This window comes from Callionymus lyra, chromosome 4 (assembly GCF_982586985.1).
Source record: "Callionymus lyra chromosome 4, fCalLyr1.hap1.1, whole genome shotgun sequence".
NCBI lineage: Eukaryota > Metazoa > Chordata > Actinopteri > Syngnathiformes > Callionymidae > Callionymus > Callionymus lyra.
In genome coordinates, this window is record NC_141821.1 from 31955486 (window position 1) to 31975169 (window position 19684).

A 19684-nucleotide genomic window follows, 5' to 3' on the forward strand; every position below is an offset into this window, starting at 1 on the left:
AATCAGAGCTCTCTTTACTATTTTCTTATATCATATTTTATTAAATCACGCGATCTACTCGCAACAGCTTCGCGATCGACCGGTCGATCTGCGAGCCAGATGCAATCATCAAAAGAGCCACACCTGGCTCGCGAGCCATAGGTTCCCGACCCCTGATCTAACCATTTGAATTGAATACGACATTTTTTTCCGCTCATGCGTGACCCCTAGCCAGTGTCCATGTTCTGCGCATGCGCGGGAAATAACTTTCGATTTCAAAACTGTAAACGGCGCCCGTCAGACCGCCTGAGCTGAGTTTCTAACGGCTATTTTAATGACTTTTAAGATAGTCAATTTCGAAAATGAGACTTTCGTTTGTGGATTTTTCAGTTTCACTTTGTCTTCTCACAAGTGTCGCGATCAGTGTCAAAGGTGAGTTTTATTGTCTTGACCTCATGGCTATTTTTAAGTTTGGTCAACGACAGCAGCTATTCACAAACGTGTTTACGGTAGAGTCGTGTAGCGTTGAACGACTTGTGTTGTAATATACTATTTAATTCATGGTTCACGGAACTCAAATAGCGACGTCCTTTTATTCTTGCATCTGGTTTAGTGCAATATTACATCATCCAGCAGAGATCCACTGAAAGTTACTGGAGTCTTTCAATAATATCCCAGTGACGTACCGGGATTCTATTTTTAACATTACAGTAAATCAAAGTCAATACTTATTTACGTATGATTTATTTTTTGTCCTGTAAGGAAATGACAACTTTACTGTAATCAATCATCTGGATTTAACACACATTTCAAATAGTAACTTGATTAACTGATAATCTTTCATATTTAATTCATATTAATTAATCATTGTCTTGCATTGCATCCATTTACTGCAACTCACAGGCCCAGGTCAAATTAAGCGTTGCACACACACAGAAAGATTAAACAATCCCAGATTCCCAGCAAGTCTGTGGGAACCTGTTTGAGAACTCACACTGAAAGACACAACAGGCCAGCAAGTCGCTGGGAATAGTTTCTCTCTAGAAGACAATAACCTTTGGTGAATTTCCACGACGACCTGGTGCGGCGGCCAGCTTAGAATCAAGTGTTTACAGTTACTGACCCATCCTACATGTACAATTGACTAGAGGCATTAACCTGAATATTATACTATAAAGATCCACAATTTTGTTTGATCTTTGCGTTCTGGCATTCGAAGACGTCTGCGATAGATCTCTCTGCTTGCTAGCGCCCGTGTGCATGTAATTTTGTCTCTGACTTTTGCATAATTCACTAAACGAGCATTTTTCGTAAACTCATCCATGTGTCTGTCCTTCATTTTCCACCACCACGTACGAGACTGGGAGGGGTCGGTTCACCGGAACACAAACTCCCCACAGTCCTTAACCGTTTTTTCGCTCTTTTCCCAGGGAAACCATTTCAGGATGTATCATCTGTTCATGTACTTTCTGGCCAGACTCTCACCCTGCCCTGCAACATGGACCAGTCTGACTCACTACAGATAACGGTGGAGTGGATGTGGAAGGACAAGGATAAGGAACTAGTTGTTGTCGTTGTGCGTCACGATGTGGAGTTGGTGATGGAGAAGGATTTAAAATATGAAAATAGATCAAGTGCCTTGAAAGATGGTACATTGAAGCTTGTTGGAATGACTAAGCAGGATGCTGGCGTTTATAGGTACATGATTCTGTCATATAATCCTAACTTAGATTATTGCTGTGTCTTCTCAAGTGTGGATTCCAAATTCTTTGAATGTTTGGACTCAACTTCAAATTTTGTTTTTTACTTTTTATTTGTTTAGGTGCATCAGACGCTCTAAATCTACAAAGAAAGATCTGCTTGTCAATGTCACTGTTTGTAAGCTCAACACTCTAAACCTTTATTCACATAAACGTACAGTAAAATCAATTACTATCAGTTTAATATTGTTGTTTATTTTCAGGTGAAAGCTCTACGGTTGACATGGGTGTCCTGCGGTCTGCAGAGAATGATCTACTTGTCACCTGTGAGTCAACTGGATGGTTATCAAAGACTCAGATTTCAATGCTGGACCACCGAGGAAACGTCTTCCGCGGCCAGATGGAGGAGACAGTCGAACCTGACGGCTGCCTATCCGTCAGAGTGTCACAAAATCTTCAAACTCAAGGTAGAGCAACTACACTGGACGGTTGCGTTCATCTTATGACATGTGATGTTTAAAGGTGAAAGGCGGAGTTAATCTAACAATTTGTCTTCTGACACAAACTTCAACGGAAGATTTCAGAAATGGAACCATCGTCTGCAGAGTGGCCAGTACTGGATCAAATGTAGTGAAAACGAACAAGTTGGCTTTGATAGGTTTAGTTTCAACATCATCTTAATTAAGGCTTAGTTAAGCTGCTCTGACATTCACACTATTTGTGTTTCTACCTTGGCAGATGAGCTTAAGGTTGATGAGCAGAGCGGAGCTGGCCTTCCCATGTTTTTCACCACAATTCTTCCACTTGGTGTTGTGTTTTTCGGGATCGTGTTTTTGCGGAAGAAGCTGTTTGATATCAAAGAGCACTTTATTGGTGAGTTTGAGACGACACGGCTGTGATCCAAGCAAAAGCTTTAAATTATCTTTTTCATTACAGAGTTCATGAATAATAGGGGGATATTTCATGACGAGGACTTACCAGGCAAGTTCAAATTATTCTTTCCTAACTTAAGTCAAATGGTTAACTGGCAGAAGATGTGTTCATCTATTAGAAGTGATGACTCACATATTTGAAGGTCACTTTTTTTCTTACACAAAAGATAAAATTGTTTTTTTATTCTTTTTAGAAGAACGTGTGAGACTTCTCGATGGTGAGCACACATCACAAGTTTAAAAGTCAACACTGCAAGAACTGGTTTGATAACAATGTTTTCTCTTCACAGATGTGGAAGAAGGTAATGCACTTCATTCAAATCTTTCTTCACGATAAAGGTAACAAACAAAAGTATCATGCGCAAGTAATTCACCTGGCTGTGTGGTATTGGAACGATTTTATTTACATGGAAAGATTTGTCTTTATTGCATTCTTTTTTATTATCCTCTTCCTCTTCTAAACCATCAACCCTTGAGTTGACAATACGTTTTTAATAAAGCCTAGAAAGGTAATTAGGTTTTAGTATTAACCTTATAAAATAGCTCGAGATTATTCCTAAATATTTGTCTTCCTGTGAATTTCATTTATTCAATTTAAACCACATAATAGTAATTCCTATTTTACTAAACACACCTCACTTTCAGGTGTATTCATGTTGAGGTGAAGGTTTTTCCTTCTGGCCCCTATTTAGTCAATAAAGATGAATGTAAGCATATTTGTCATTCAGTAAACCACATTAAGTCCTGTTTTTATTCTTCAGTGATCATTGAAAAATAAATTAAATAATCATTATATTATTTATACCAGCATTTCTCGAAACATAATTCAGAGGCTTCCCCCTCAGAACTTTGATTGTTGCAGTGCATGGTAGGAATTGATTATGTTTCGTTCGCTAGTGGCTCATTATTATTAAAATTCTTCAAGATGGCCTCCGCACGTGGTCATCGTGGAAATTCACCAAAGGTTGTTGTCTTCTAGAGAGAGTCTATTCCCAGCGTCTTGCTGGCCTGTTGTGTCTTTCAGTGTGAGTTCTCAAACAGGTTCCCACAGACTTGCTGGGAATCTGGGATTGTTTTATCTTTCTGTGTGTGTGCAAGGCTTAATTTGACCTGGGCCTGTGAGTTGCAGTAAATGGGTGCAATGCAAGACGATGATTATTTAATATGAATTAAATATGAAAGATTATCAGTTAATCAGGTGTCTATTTGAAATGTGTGTTAAATCCAGATGATTGATTACAGTAAAGTTGTCATTTCCTTACATAACAGAGGCTACGTGTCGCCCACTGAGCCTTGGCTTTACAAGTTTAGCTCGTCTCCATCCTGATGATTTACTTAGTATAGGCAGAACGAAAGGCAAACTCAAAAGTAGAAGTAGAAAAGATGACCTACTTTTACACATTTGCACGAGACCCATATTTGTTCTGTAATTATTATCTCAGTGAGATTATCTGTGGACAAAGTTCACCTTACTAACAGTAAAAGGAGTGTACATCACACATGACAATGTCCAAACTTAAAACTTTCTAAAGGCCTGTGCAGTCACTTACACTCCCAGCATTTGTCTTCTGTTTATACAAGGTTAGACAAAGCATGCCCCAAATCTTCCACCAACTCTCCAGGGGGACACCTGAGAGACATGTTTTCTCCAGTGCGTTTTTCTCCTAGGTTAAACATGTCCATGAGGTTTCTCTCTGATGCCTAGGAGCAGTTAATTCCATATATAACATGTGACAATGAGCAGTCCAATGTTGCTCTCAGGGTACCAGGACATCAGCGACATCGCCACCACTGGAGCCTCTCTGGAGACTTCCTTGATGAAAAAGTTGTGCACCAAAGGTCAGTGCTGTTCTTCCTCGAGCTCAGCATAGTCACAATTGCTATGGTACTGACAAGAACACCAACATAACGTGTTCCCTTCCCCTCCACGTTCTGCTGTGTCACCAGAGGAACCGTGGGTAGGAGTTCCAGTATCAGAGAGACTAGCTGAGCTGGACCTGGCAGCCATGGAAAAATACAAGTCTGACATCTTGCATGTTGGGAGAGAGTAAGAATTAACGACTCCATATATTTCTTCATAACCAATTCATTATAATCGATCTTTTATCTTTTTCAGCGATATTTTACAAGAACAGCAAATACAGGTGCTCTTAGTGTAAAGCTTTGTCTCGGCTGGTTCTCACACTGGTTCTCTTTGGCGTTTATTTATTGCAAGACATGCTTTTGGTATTCTTTTCTTGGGATTTCTGGTGACTCTGATGTACTTTTACTCTCAACGTATGTTAACATCATAGCAGTATTCACAAACTCTAGATTATTTCACATTCCAGGGTGTGAAGATCAACTATGACCTAGATGTACACTTTCCTGTTCTGTTGCTAACTGGGAGGGGAAGTATGGTAGAGACACAGGAAGTGAGGCCTTTAAGTTGCGTTGGAATATGAAGTGAACGATTCAATTGAAATCATATTACTAAGTTTATTTTTTGACTCAGTATCTACCAGTTTTGAGAAATAGATATAATGTTTTTAGACAGATAATTTATTCCAAATACAATGTGTATTTTTTGTGTAGAGCTTGTACAAGCATGAGCTGCAGAGGTGAGAGTGGCAAGACTATCTAAGATGAAGTTGTAGGGAAGTAAAAATGTTGAAAACCAAGACCTTTGACATCATTTGTTCAAGCTTCTTTATTCTCACACTCAAATTGCTGATTGAAACAAAAACTTTAGATGGTTTTTGAAGTTTTAAATTCATCCATCAACTCATGCACATGTGGGGGCAGCACTAAGATATTGACATACAATTCTTCTGGTTTTATGCTCTTCTTTTTATGTTTCATGTGCTTTTACGGAATGAACTCTTAAGATGGTTCATTTGTTTTCTGGTTATATACAACTTGTAGTAAAATGTGCAGTACATGTGTATTAATACTATTACTCTACCCACTTAAATTAGACAGAGAATTGGTGTGGAACATGTTTAGTCCTAATATCATGACCACAGTTGAGATACTGTCATACTAAATGATCATCTTTGACAAAGACCCTGGATAAGGTGATGGTTCAGGTAATGTGGAACAATAGTGAGGGGAAATAAAACAGTAGCATTTATTTATTTTGCTGTTAGAAGAACATGCAGTACATTAAGCTAACTTTACATAAGGCTCAACTCGAAGAAGTCTTTTTTACTCCCTCTGACTTTCACCATGTCATCTCCTGCAGTCTCAAAGTGGCGCCGTGTCTCATCGCTGGCATGATCTCTAGACAGTCCAACGCTGGAACACAACTTCGTCCTGATGGTTTCGGAAGTAGTGACAGTGATAGCTATGGGCTGTTGCAGGTGAGACCATTTGCCATCCTAGACGAGGCCTCAAAAGCAATTATTGTGTTATTAAGTGTTATTTAGTCATGGACACCCAAAATATTAGCATGCGAATATATTTCATTTTTAGCTGTGAAGCTTCATCTCAAACTATTTGAATTTTCTTCTTTAAACAAAAACAAAATCTAAATTCAAAGAATATTAATGATGCAGTTTTTGTGCTTATCTCGACTTCAATCACATTTTTGTTGTTTGAATTACATGTGGAGAAAAAAAACGCTACCGTGATTGCAGGCAGTATTTATCGCGTAGAACATTCATTCACCGGAATTCTATGGAAACATGTTTAACTGTTGAGCATATCGATATTTCAGGGTTGATGCTGATAAGTTCAAGGCCATTGGAACAGTTTAGTGCAGTGTGTGCTTTCAAGCATCATGAGAGCTGTTCAGGTTGATTTCAGGTTACTTGTTGTTGAGAGGGATAACATCTCTAATCTTGTGTTATCAATTCCAAAAGACGACTGACCTGGTTTACTTAAGTACAGTGACACTCAACTCAATATTTCTTTGGATCATAATGCAAACATTACACTATTAATATTGCATTCGAGACCATCATGCCCCAGAACCTAATATTATTTCACTGGAAAATACATGCAACAGGCACCATATACAGATCTTAAATGGGTTGAATGGACTTCAATTACATTTTAATTGATTTAATTTAAAGTTATTGCTTCCTGAACCTTTCTCTCATGTTACTCACAGTAACGTACTGGGACTCAAAAGAATTGAAATAATAAATGTATTGTACATTTTATCATTCTGACATAACAACAGTCATTCTGTGAATGCGTCAGTAACTGTAATCTTTAAAGTTGTGCTAAAAGGGCCATTTTATCTATTAGCAACCAAGATACACATCAGCAAACATGTGCCACGTAGCTTATAGGACATTTCTAGCTCATAGAGCTAGAAAACAACTTTTTTGAGACACTTGTAAACATCGTGAAAACAGTTTCTCTTCTTTAAATAACAGAACACAAACCTGACTATAAACTCTCTGTTTGTCATTATCACATGAACCTTTTAAAAATGTGCTTGAACGTCTGCTGGAAACTCTACAGGTCAACCGCTACTACCAGGCAGTATCTCGTGAGCCTTGCAGCCAAGACCACATCAGGCAGGGAGTCACCTTCCTTATCCAGGTCATCAAGAAGATGTGGCGTGAACGTCCAAAATGGAACAGAGACCAGTGGCTCAAAGGTAAGGATGAAAAGTATCATGCCCACGTTTCTACACGGCAAGAGGAAGACGACAGATGATGTTCATGTGAACGAAGAAGACACATGTAACCAGTGAGAATGCTCACCATAGCTTAAGGCGCAGGGGCCAGACTTGCTGATGGGATGTGCATAATGACAAAGAAGCAAGAGAAGCAAGAAACTGATTCAAACAAAGATTCTTCTTTTCTTGTGTGCTTCAGGAGCGTTGGCAGGCTACATCGCAGGTGAGGACAAAATCCTTGCGTTAAAACCTTCCGAAGATGTGGACAGCGTTACTCCTTGTGGGGACTTTGCCAACGACGTGATCGCCAGAGCTCACTTCTATGCTCGAAATGGTTATTATTGAGCATCAGGCTGCTGTTTCCATGTTTTAGCAGGAACGATGAAGTTATCTGAGCAAGACACAAGGTCAATCTCAACAGCTCCTTTGTATGTTTCAGACTGAGTTAATAATCAATATTGTGAGTGATGAAATCTCAAGAAAATCAATGAGTTAGACAGTTCTATGACTCATGCATTTATCCAAATGTGTTACATACTGTAAGTGCATGTGTGCAAAAACCAAAAAAAAAGAGTTATTTAGCCTTTTACTTTATATTGATTTTTGATGATATTGCACTTTTTGTTCCAAGATATGAAAAAGAAAGCTCTGATTTGCAAATGTTAAATTGATTTCTTTACTCAGTTTGTAAATACCAAACTGTATTCACTGTTAAATGTTGTGCTGACATAATGATTTAGGTTATAGTCCATCATGTTAATTCTTTAAATCAGCATTGTTTCATTTTGTATTAACTCTTACAGTAACAGATAAAACCCCATTAAGCTTTTATGTTTTTTAAGAGGTTCCCACGATTTACAAACACATGTAGCTAACTTGTCTGTCTGCAGTGGTCAGTAGTTTGCCTATCAAAAGTGATCATTTTATTCATGCAGGCTTTTCCTTGATTTTCTGAGACTCCACGGTTGTTCTCTGTGTTATCGTGATCTTTTCATTATTTATTTTATTGAGTTTTGTTTTTATTGTTGTGTGAAGTGCTTTGTGACCCTGGTCTGGAAAAGTCATATAAATATAATTTACTTACTTGATGGAGTCTACTGACTCCTTTAAGAAACATCTTAAGATGTTTCTATTTGTTCAGGCTTTTCCTTGATTTTCTGGAACTCCTGTTGTGTTATCAGTTTTATCTTGATCTTTAAAGTTTATACTTTATTGAATATTGTTTTGATTGTTTAAGCGCTTTGTGACCCTGGTCTGGAAAAGCGCTATACAAATAAAAATTACTTACTTACTTACTTACTTACTAGTAAGATAGAATAGTCACATATGCTCAAGGCTTTGTTTCCCTATATTGCACACCAAAATGTGTTGTACTGTGTTGAGACGGATGTTTTTCAAATAAAATAACCTGTCAGTGTCTCTGGATTGACTCATCTAAGAATCGGTTTTGATCCTAAGGAGGACCTGCTTCTAGTCAGGGAGTGGGTATTTCTTTACAGCTCATAGTTTTTGCGTTTTTGTAAACTTTCACACCAAAGGGAAATAATAAAAGTACAAGTAGACCAAAGATAAACATCACTAGTTGTATTGGTTATAGTAGAAATGTGTAACAAAAGAGGGCATGGCACGACTACAGTGGTTTAAGAGTGTTTAAATGTTTAATTTAAGATAATTCTGCATAAATGTTGGTAGGATATCTACTGTTAATTGTAAGTAAGTAAGTAAGTAAGTAATATTTATTTATATAGCGCTTTTCGAGACCAGGGTCACAAAGCGCTTACACAATCAAAACAATACTCAAAAAAGTACATACTTTAAAGATCAAGATAATACTGAGAACAACACAGGAGTTCGAGAAATTCAAGGAAAAGCCTGAACAAATAGAAACGTCTTAAGATGTTTCTTAAAGGAGTCAGTAGACTCCATCAAGCGCAGAGAGAGAGGAAGATCGTTCCAAAGCTATGCATGTTTCTTACCTTCCATCTAAATGATTTTGATAGATTAAGTTGCCTGACTAAGCTCTCCAAACTCTGCTCCACTACTGTCTGCAAGGATAGAAGGACTCGTAATAGCTACAACAAAATAGTATCTTCCGTGTATGCAGCTGAACCATCGCTAACTGAAAGTGTTGGTACTGGTACACCATATGTGTTCTTCAAAGGATTAGGATCAGAGATGCACAGACCATCAACTTGTTGTGGTTGAGGTTCCAGGTCCATCTGGTGTGTAACTGACAGGTTTCATAAGACCAATATTAAAAAAACATGTTCAAGGATTTATACTCTACATAAAAACTTGAAAAAAGAATCGATTTAGACATTAAACCTTTCTACAAATCTGGTTTGATTTGTTATCGTCATCCAAAAATAATAGTTCAGTAATAAATAAGAAAATAAAGTTATTAGGCAAAGGTTTTTTGTAACTAATATTAGCAAAACGAGATGCGTTGGCCGGGAATCGAACCCGGATCAACTGCTTGGAAGGCAGCTATGCTGACCATTATACCACCAACGCTTGTTAGCGATCATCACAAAAAGCGGGAATAATCATAAATAAAATGCGTACATTTGCCAAGTACACATAATATTATTCATTTATAGTCGGAGTACTTATTTGTATACTGACAGCTTATAAAGTTTGGCGTACTGTGCACAGTAACTTTAACTAAGTGACTCGAGTAACTGTAGTGCTATCTTTTATCGTTTTCTTATCAATTCCGAGGGAGATATGTGTTATATCCACAACGAGACATTGTGTTTCACGTGTTTGATTTGGATTAACGCCTTTTAAAAGAGGAACCTGGGATAAAATGGAGGCGGTTACTGTTGCGATTCTATTTCTTCGCCACAAGAGGGCGACGTTGAATCACCCGTGTCAGAGACGAAACGGCCTGTTACGACACCAAAGTTCTTTTCAAAGACATACAAAGTCATACTTTGTGTGACACAAAGTAAAAAAACTAATATGACAGGACAAACATCCCATAAAGCCGTATACAATAAAGGCATGTCAACAAGCTTTTGTTGATGAAGCCTTAATCAATCATTGACTTTGTGTAATAAAAAAAGAGAAGAATTCCATTTTTATATGAAGGTATTTGCAGATTATCACACATTTGGTCCGTGAAACTAAGGCTCAGCTGGAATAACGTTACACTTAACAGCAGGTATGTAGCAGCGCATAGTTGTTAATCTAATAAAAACATTTTCTAGAATGTATTCTCAAAGCTTTAATGATTTCCAACAGACTGTTTTAAACGTTGTGATCCTTTTTTAATTTCCGTAATAATCAATTACTGTAAGTTTGCCAGCAGACATATGTTGAAAATAGAGGCTGAGACGAGATTAAATCATAGTTTTTTTGTACGATTACATTTAACACTGGTGAAAATGTATATGAAAAATGTGATAAATGACATCAGAGTTCAACAGAAGTGTGTCTTTTATTATAAGCAACCATTTTATTTTAACCTTTGCTTAGCAATCTAAAATACATTGAACTCTGAATATTTAAATACACGTATATGCCAAGATTTAACTGAAATGAATCCGATATATGATTTTAGTTAAACTTCAAAAGAAAATATCTAGGATACACATAAGTCCTAAAGATTTGTGTACTTTCCACCAGTTCTAGTTGAACTGTCCATTCAGCTCATCCATCTCTCCCTCTCTCTCTCTCTCCCTCTCTCTCTCTCTCTCTCTCTCAGACGTGTGTGTGTGTGTGTGGAGTTCTCTCCGCCGGCCAATCAGCATCAGTCTCTCACGCCTTGTGTTTTCCTCTCACCTCCCTCCGAGCCAATCAAAGTGCTCACACTGCGCACGCCGCGCGTGGCCACGGGCGGCGCCAACAGCGGCAGACACGGCGGAGGGCACAAGCCAACACGCTCACGCGCACACCAACACACATATGGTCGCGCACACACTTCCCTTTTTTTTTTCTCTTCTTGAACATCAGCGCCTGTACCTCCTGCCACCTCCCTCGCCCCCATCTCGCCCCCTCCCCTCAACCTTCACTGTTGTATCCGTTCCTAACCTCCACCATTATTCATCACCCCCTCCTCCGTCTCTCCATCCTTTCTTCCCTCCCGTGTGTCTTTTCTCTCTCCCACCCTGCAGGGTCCCAAACAGACGCTTCCTCCTCGACCTGGCTAATTTAACACCTCTCCCTCTCCCTCCTTCCCGCCTCGCTCTCGCCTGTGCCAAGCCCAGGTGATTATCCATCCGCCCCCCGTTATCCGTCAACCCCCACCCCCGCCTCCACCCTCCCTCCTCTCTTTCCTCCTCCCTCTCCTCCTCCTTTTCTCCTTGGTACTGACAGACCGACAAATCCCTCCTGGTGCTCCTCTCCCCCCCTCCTCTCTCTCTGTCTCCTTCCCCGCCAGCCATGATCCGTGGCGGGCTAATTCCCAGACGGTCTTCTTCCTCTTTTCCTCTTTCCTCCTTTTCTCCTCATCACCCTCCTCCTCCTCTTCCTCCTCCTCCTCCTCCTCCTCGCGGGCCTGGTAAGTAGCAGTAACACGCGCCGTCCATCTTCTTGTTTTTTTTTCTCCCTCCTCTGTCGGACTGCATGCTGTGTTCACGGTATTTATCGGCTGTTATCGGATCTGTGTTTTTTTTTTTCCTGATTGACCCCCCCCTCTCTCTCTCCTCCCCCCCTCCATCCCTCCATCCCTCCCTCTCATCCTCATCCTTGGCTTCCTTGCTCTGTGCCTGGGGGGAGGGGGAGGGGAGGGTGTTGATGTGTCGCCCGGGAGAGTCGTTTTTCCCCTTGCGGTCGGCGGCCACCGTGACCCTCTGTCGGAGCTCGCGTGGCCCGCTTGACCAGACTTGGTAATTAGTTACGCCTGGAGGGAGACGCGGGAGGGCGGTGGGGGAGTGTGTGTGTTTGTGTGTGTGATACACACTGACACACATTTCCACACCGACTGCTGACACACACACACAAAGGCACACACTCTGGAGGGGAGAAATGGCGACAAAACGCACACACACACGCTAAATGTTTCCGTCTACGGCAATTAAACACACACGGAGGAACAGACGCACACTCACGGGGGGTTTTTAACAGGAAGTGTTGACTGAATGGGTTTGGGAAAAGGTCAGAGGTCAGTGTGCAGTCGCCCTTCCGCAGGAAATCACCTGCCAGGTGTGATTTCTAAACCAATCAGCGTTTCTCCTCAAGACGCCAGTTCTGGGAACAATGTTTAGAACAAACGATTGTTCTCTGGGCGGCACGGTTGGGAATTAAGTATTTATATACACAGATCTACCTAGTTACAAACACAGAGGCATCTCTATATGGTCCATACGCCATCTCAACACGTCATCCTATATAATCAGACCCATTTTGAAGGCATCAGCTGGTTCATGAAAGGAGGTGTCGGGGCGCTTGAAAAAGCAACTTTTTTGGGCTTTCTTTGTAGAGGTACATTTCTAACTTGCTTCAAGTAGATAGAAAAATAAAATGTAGGACTAAACACTGACAACCGGTTACACCTGGACATGGTTGACCTGACGCGTTGGTCCAGAACCTCCAGTCTGTTGATCACTTGACATAACTGGACTTTTATGGTCATATGCCTTTGAGATGGTACCTCATTCATCTATGTATAGACAACAGTCTTTTACCATGTACTGCAAGTAATTCCTCTTTCAACTCCTCAGCCAGAGGACGGCAACTAAATTGTTTTTATCCAATCTGGTCATTATCGGCTAAATATGTCCTGTTTTTGGATAATGACTCGTTCTCCTTATACCGTAGACCCACAGACGATGAGTCCAGGTCAAGAAGTCTTCATGAAACCCAATACTATAAAAAAACAAATACTAAAATGCCAACTTGAAAAGACTCGACAAAGAAGTATCTAATAAGTATACTAAAAATTGCCACTTACCTGTTGTGGAAAAGAAAATTAAATTAAATTAAAAAACAACTGACATGGGTAAGTACAGTGGCACCTAACCGCCGGTCTGTGGAATATTTGCTACAAACATATAATACCTCAATTAATGTCTGTTGTAGCAATTATTGCTTTCTGAGTAAAGGTGTTTTAAGCAAGAAAAGACCAGATCATCTCCGACGTAACATTAGCCTCCATTCTTTGTCAAGAAAAAAGGCTGGTAAACTATGCAAAGATGAGTGAAACACAAACTTTATATGACCTTGTTGCTCCCTCAGGTCCTCAGGTTCAGCTTGAGATGTAACTTTTAACGAAAAATAAATAAATAAATGTCAGCATTAAACTGGATCACAGGGGGGAAAGGTTTCGACCCAGGTGTAGCACATTTTTTAATGCAAATGTCAATTGTAACGGAGAGATTCTTCCAAAGCAATGGATATTGGAAGATCCCATTTCCTCTGACACTTTGTTTTTGTTGGCATTTAAGATTTTCATGGAAATCCATTTAACATTTTTTTGCTACCTCATGTTATCTTATCCCAAACCTGGTGTCAGACAGTTAGTAGTTGACAATGTCAAGGTGTCAATTTTCCAGTCAGTCATGAACATCATTTTTTAATTCTAGGTACGAAAAGGTAAAGCCGATAAAAACAACGTTTCATTATTTAAAGAAACAACATTATATATAGAGTTTGGTATTTGTAGCAAAAAGTTAAACCCACAAACCTTTTATTTTGGTCTCTCGTAGAACAAGAAGTGTCATCAGCCTAGAGCCAGCAGACCGCCAGCTTGAAGCGTGCGCGAGTTTCCGTCATGTCAGGCATGACGAGCGGTGTTTGTGTGGAGAGTGACCTCTCGTCTATGCTCCAGAGAAGCTCCACCTCCGCCCATCACCACCCCAACCACCCTGGTTACGCTGGGCAGGGACAGGTGAGTACTTTTTCAATCTTCCAACATTCAACAGATAGTTTGGTCAGGCTTCCCAGATACAAACCCATGGAGCTAAAATGAATGATACAGCCGTCATAACTAGAGAAACGCTGAGATCATGCCTCAGCCAAGAACATCAAGTCAATAACATAACGGTCATGAATCAAGGTTGGCTCATAGGTAACAACATGACTTGCATGTTCAGCCTCAGAGGCTCAGATTAAACCCATGTTGGCCTCGATTGATGGGTTTCCTAAAATTGTTTGTTGCAGATGTCGACTTTGGCACCCATGCTGGACTACACGACGGAGATGGACCGGTACCGTTCCTCCATCGCCAATTTCTACAAAAGCAACGTCAACATGAACGTGTCCAACTTTCCTCAGTCGGCCAAACTGGCAGCGCGTCTGGCGGCGGCGACGCCGATCTTCCCTCCCGCCGCCACGCGGCTGGGCGCCATGGCGACCGCGCCCTGGGGCTGCCACGAAAACATGAACGTGAACATGAACCACCCGGCCGCCATGTTCTGGAGTCGGCCCAAGCCGGTGGCCGCCGCGCCGGCGCATCACCACCACCCGCTCCACCATCCGTCCGCCACCACGGCGGGTCACATGACCTCCACGAACCCGCACAGCGCGAGCATGCATCAGAGCGGCGGGGGGTCAAGAGGGGAGGGAGGCGGCGGGAGCGACGCGGCGGGAGTTGAAAAACACGGACATACGGCGACATCACTTCCTGTCGCACAGGGAGCGACGCACCACCCCGCCATGGCGCCCAGCAACGGTAACTTTCTACCGGCTTATGGCGGAGGCGCGGACTGCGGTGTCATGAACAAGCAGGTCCACCCGGACATGATGGGTCTCTCAGAGGGGGGGAGCTGCAATGGCGGAGGGGTTATGAGCGGAAGTTTTTTGGGGGGTCTGGGGTTACCCCCGGGTGTCATCGTCATGGCGATGGGATCAGCCGGAAGCGGAATCTCGGACACCAGCAGCGCCTTTCAGATGACGAGCAGCCAGCGAGCGCTCACGGACTGCCAGCAGCACGCCAACCCCTCGCCCTGCCCGTCGTCCTCCTCGCCCTCTTCTTCAGGGGTGACAGCCACCAGCGTGGTCATGTCTTCCTCCTCGTCGTCGTCGGGCGCGGTCGCCAAGAGGAAAAGAAAACGTTGTGGAGTATGCGGTCCGTGTCGGCGGCTCATCAACTGCGGCGTCTGCTCCTCCTGTCGAAACAGGAAGACGGGTCACCAGATCTGCAAGTTCAGGAAGTGCGAAGAGCTGAAGAAGAAGCCGGGAGGCGGAGGCTCGCTGGAGGTGAGGGCACACAGCTGGAAGGAGAAGTTCTTACTTGTCACAGAGTGTGTGTCGTTCTGTTCCGACGCAAGAGTGCGATCGTAAATGATTCCTTTTATTTAACACCGAGAGAAACTGTTCAAGTTCATTGGAAGAGTGGACTCTGTGAGTCTGCTGCCCCCCTGACACGGTCCTGAGATAAATCAATATGACAAAACACTTGAAGCGCCGCACAGAAGGAGCTCGCTCAATGTGTGTGTGTGCGCTTGTCGTGTGAGTCGGTGTGGCCTGGCTCACTTAACCCAGATCACTGCGAGCGACGGCATTCCTCACCCCACTGTGTGAGAGTGTGTGTTTCCGAGTGCGAGCGCTGTGCAGATGGTGGGTGGTGAAAAGCGAGAGCTTGTCCCTGCTGAGCGTCTGGCAGGCTTCCAGAGACACACACACACACACACACACACACACACACACACACACACACACACACACACACACGTCTCTATCTCGCTCTCCAATGATTCACAGCGATGGAGCAGGGTAAAGGGGAGAGAACAATATTTATGATCTCGACAACTGTGCGGTGTGTGTGTGTGTGTGTGTGTGTGTGTGTGTGCGTCCCACCGCGCACTAAGAATTAGTGTAAATCAATAATTTATTGGCATCGGCGTTCGACCTCGCTGATGGCTCCATACATCTCCCACTTCCTCCTGTGGGAGTCTCCACAAACTATCACTAATTATTCCTTCAGCATCAACACACACACACACCGATGCTAGCAGCGTGTGTGTTAAAAAGACGGTGAATTAGCGGCTCTAATCTTCCTCATTTACACGCTAATTGGACCGGTGGAAGCTAACGTCAAGTGACAGGAGTGTGTGTGTGTGTGTGTGTGAGAGAGGGAGAAAGAGCAGGTGGTTTCACACTCTTGCCTCATCATTTCCAGATTCCATGTCAACCTGACAGACAATGATCACAAGTTGTGATTTTCTTTTCGCGTGGGTTTGTGTTTCTTTCATCTAAAAATAGAAAGACAGCTTTCTCTAATCTCAACCAAAACATCGCCATGCCGAAAAAAAAATGCTGTTCAAAGGCCCTGATTTCAAACACGAAGTGACGGACATATGGAATCACTCAAATGAAAAGAGGAGTTGAGAGAAGAACTTGAGAAGAACCCAGTTGTCCTTAAGTCTAAGTTGACGAAGAAGTTCGGTGTCTTCTGCTCACCATGTCGTTCCAAACATGATAATAAAGAAGCTGAACATTAACACGGTGATAATAATGCGAAGGCTTCTGTTGAAAAAGAAACACGGATTGATGGCGAAACATGTTTTCTTTCCCTGACCTGATCCTGTTTCTCGTGGTGAGATGTTCAAACGTTTAGATGGTCTAACGTTGGAATCTTTCTCTTCACAGCGGCCGCCGTCCGTCCCCACAGGTGAGGCGTTCCGATGGTTCTTCTAGCCGATCCTGTTGCAGCACTAGGCCGCGGTCTAAAGACTTTCTACTGTGCGGACGTCGACGGAAGGTTCCCAGCATTCCCTGGAGAGCACCGACGGAAACAGTTGGGGGCAGTTTGGTTATGTTTACTTCCAGGTCAATCATGTCCAGATAATAATAATATTTCATCTTGTCTACATTCTCTGCTGACACGGGTAGTCAACTAGAAACTATAGCAGAACTCAAATGTAAAACTGATTGAAAACAGAACGGGTTTTTCTTATCTCCTGTATGACATCTTGAGTTGCTGGATTAACGGTCACTTCTCCTTCATCTACTGTGGCCAAACTGCCCCCCTGGTCTTTCTCCTCCCGGGGTCGTGAGACGTGAGGGCCTCCACTGGACTCTTGCTGTGACAGCAGATCGACCAAATCATGACGACACGTAACCTCAAACGAGACGCTTCGCCACTGAGGGACACTGAGGCCGACCTCAGCAGGGGGTGATCCAGGACTGTTATCAAGGACTACAACTTCACCGCAGTATCGGACTACAAATGCCACATCACTGTCTCTTCTGTCTACCTCCTCCTCGACAATATCAAAGGCACCGAGATTGATTTTTATCGGGCAGCGCTCAGGCTGAAATATGACCTGCTTCTCAACTCTCTCAACGGTCCAGAGATGGTGAACTGCAGCATCCTAATTCAGTCTGAAACTCGATTGAATCTTCTCAGGGCTCAGTGACATTTTTGCCGTTTAAAAAAAAGAAATCAATACAACCCCACTGTGTTCTGTGCTGTAGGCTCTTCATTACACTACTAAATTGGCCCGGTCTCCACCAGAAATACTCCCAAAAACAAAAAACCCTACTGGACCTCAAAGAGAGTTCAGAACCAGTTCTTCTATCAATGCCACTTGTATGCATGATGGGGCTGAGCTGAGCTAAACTGTGGATCCACAAGGTCTTTGAACTGAGCTGAGAGATCATTCCACATTAAACATGTCATTTCCGGTACGTCTGCTTTCATGGGATGTTTGTCTTTTTGAATTCTAGTCTTCAACAAAAACTGGTAGAACATCAAAGGTTATCTGGAGATCACAAATCAAGTTTTGAAAAGTCCTTCTACACACTAGAACCGAAGTAGGTTGTTATGTCGGGCACTTTTTGTTCAAGGATGCTTCATTCCTGTACATTTAACCAGCACGAGCACCTGCTTCTCAAGTGAAGTTTTTGTAGGGTTGGTTGACTCTAAACACTGCGGCACAGACCATGAAGGATTACAAGAAGAGTAGAAGTGCTGCCTCGAGGCCTTTGAGTCTCTTAATGTACAGTACAGGCCAAACGTTTAGACACTTCTTCTCTTGTCTTCATGATTATTTAAATAACAGAATATCTATATATCTATGACTTTTGACTATGCAGACTTTTGGCATTCTTTTGATGACCTTCAAAATATAGTTTTACTTCACAGGTGTGTCCTTTAAGGGTTACTTACAGGAGGGTTTTGCCTTATTAATGGGGTGGGGACCATTAGTCGTGTTGTGCAGAAATACGGATGATATTGCACAACTTTATTATTCATTTTTGGTAAGAACCAGTCAGCCAAGAACAGAGAAACGAGTGGCGTTCATTACTTTTAAGAAATTAAGACCAGTCAGTCCGGAAAATTTTAGAAACTTTGAATGAGCCTGTTGTCCATGTGTCCAAACTTTACTTTATCAACGCGGAGAACCCCTTCAACTGACAATAGTTTCATCAAATTCCTTATTCTAATTATTTCAACCAAAACTAAGAATCACGAGATGACAAAGATCTTTATCAGACAACATTACTGTCCAGTGTACCAGCCACCGCCCCGGGTACTAACTAACCTACTAACTGGGTTAGTTAGTGATGACTTAAGTGAACAGGCTTTGCACGTATTCTGGGATTTTAAAGAATCGTCTCAAACACTACACAAAAAGCCACAAATAGTACCAACGACAAGTCATAACAACTTTTAAACTCGGAACTGGAATCGTTCCACCCCTCGTGTCTACTCTGGTTTCCTATCATGGGTTTCCACTGTTAGTCCTCTTTGACCTTCACGTCCTCACCACCCATGAACCGTAATGGTTTTCCTTTTCTTCTTTTACTTTTATATCCAACATGTCCTGCCCAACGAAGGGCTAGTCATGCTCTTCTACTGACCAGATCCAGCTGAGCTTGCCCTCTAGCGTCGTCATGAAACACCAGCAGTATCTCCACGACGCCAGGTGCCAAGAATTGAAAAACAAGTGCTAAACATAGCAGAGATTGAAAATGTAAAGCAGCTTGAGTCGGCAGCCTGTCACCGTGATCAAAGCCTCTACAAGCATCTTGCCTTCCATTTTACTCTTGATTCTCGCTCAAGCATTCCAGATCTGTTTCCCCGGGACTCATCATCTGATCCTGGTTCAGATGTTCCAGCAGCTGTCGGGCAGATCAACGGCCCGAGTTCACGTATAGCAACAACATCTCACGCGCGTTTAATTGTTTTGCTTTTTTTTTTCATCAGAACCATCAAAAGCAACGCAGAAACGTTCGCTCACTGAGTCCAGGTGAGACGTTTACGTTTTCTGTCATGTGAGGCATTTGAAGACGAGCAGGCACGAAGCAATATGGATGTCAGGTGGTTGCGTCATACAACACTGTGCATAATAATGTGTGTGAGTGTGTGCAGGCATGAAAATGAGCAATATGCTTTTATGTTTGGATTGAAGGTTGAAGGCGTGTTTCCGGCGATTTTCACGTGCCTTTTCGACACACAACGAAATAAATGGGTAAAGAGTCGAACATAGTTGGACGGAGGTTGTTTTTAAATCCACAACTGGTCTTGGATCTGTTTGTGCAGAGGTGCACGTCATGTCCCCACAACTGTA

The 19684-nt window shown here is 42.3% G+C and overlaps 4 protein-coding genes and 1 non-coding gene across 9 annotated transcripts; 4 read left to right on the forward strand and 1 right to left on the reverse strand.

The window, feature by feature from the left end:
• The first annotated feature begins 241 nt into the window (after positions 1 to 241).
• Positions 242 to 3007, forward strand: LOC148082590 (putative selection and upkeep of intraepithelial T-cells protein 1 homolog). The gene is made up of 9 exons (XM_087789823.1): positions 242 to 411; positions 1410 to 1677; positions 1802 to 1857; positions 1943 to 2146; positions 2257 to 2337; positions 2418 to 2552; positions 2616 to 2660; positions 2806 to 2829; positions 2902 to 3007. The coding sequence occupies exons 1-9, from the start codon at positions 342 to 344 to the stop codon at positions 2946 to 2948; spliced, it is 930 nt and encodes a 309-aa protein (XP_087645949.1). The 5' UTR covers positions 242 to 341; the 3' UTR covers positions 2949 to 3007.
• Positions 3008 to 4314: 1307 nt separating this feature from the next.
• Positions 4315 to 7095, forward strand: LOC148082591 (lysozyme g-like). The gene is made up of 4 exons (XM_087789824.1): positions 4315 to 4450; positions 4559 to 4658; positions 4728 to 5952; positions 7064 to 7095. Exons 1-3 carry the CDS (start codon positions 4348 to 4350, stop codon positions 4768 to 4770), a joined length of 246 nt encoding a protein of 81 aa, XP_087645950.1. The 5' UTR covers positions 4315 to 4347; the 3' UTR covers positions 4771 to 5952; positions 7064 to 7095.
• Positions 5746 to 7568, forward strand: LOC148082592 (lysozyme g-like). Its single transcript, XM_087790220.1, has 4 exons — positions 5746 to 5750; positions 5835 to 5952; positions 7064 to 7202; positions 7423 to 7568. Exons 1-4 carry the CDS (start codon positions 5746 to 5748, stop codon positions 7566 to 7568), a joined length of 408 nt encoding a protein of 135 aa, XP_087646346.1.
• On the forward strand, positions 7094 to 18025 carry LOC148082593 (uncharacterized). 5 transcript variants are annotated; one of them, XM_087789821.1, is made up of 5 exons: positions 7094 to 7202; positions 7423 to 7446; positions 13874 to 14055; positions 14328 to 15365; positions 16758 to 18025. In XM_087789821.1, exons 3-5 carry the CDS (start codon positions 13939 to 13941, stop codon positions 16803 to 16805), a joined length of 1203 nt encoding a protein of 400 aa, XP_087645947.1. In that variant the 5' UTR covers positions 7094 to 7202; positions 7423 to 7446; positions 13874 to 13938; the 3' UTR covers positions 16806 to 18025. The 5 variants fall into 5 exon arrangements, with proteins under 5 accessions (XP_087645947.1, XP_087645944.1, XP_087645945.1 ...); XM_087789818.1 differs by lacking the exons at positions 7094 to 7202; positions 7423 to 7446 and adding exons at positions 7576 to 10389; positions 10933 to 12055; XM_087789819.1 differs by lacking the exons at positions 7094 to 7202; positions 7423 to 7446 and adding exons at positions 7576 to 10389; positions 10933 to 11727.
• On the reverse strand, positions 9666 to 9737 carry trnag-ucc (transfer RNA glycine (anticodon UCC)). Its single transcript has one exon. It is a non-coding gene; the product is annotated as a tRNA-Gly (tRNA).
• Positions 18026 to 19684: the final 1659 nt, after the last annotated feature.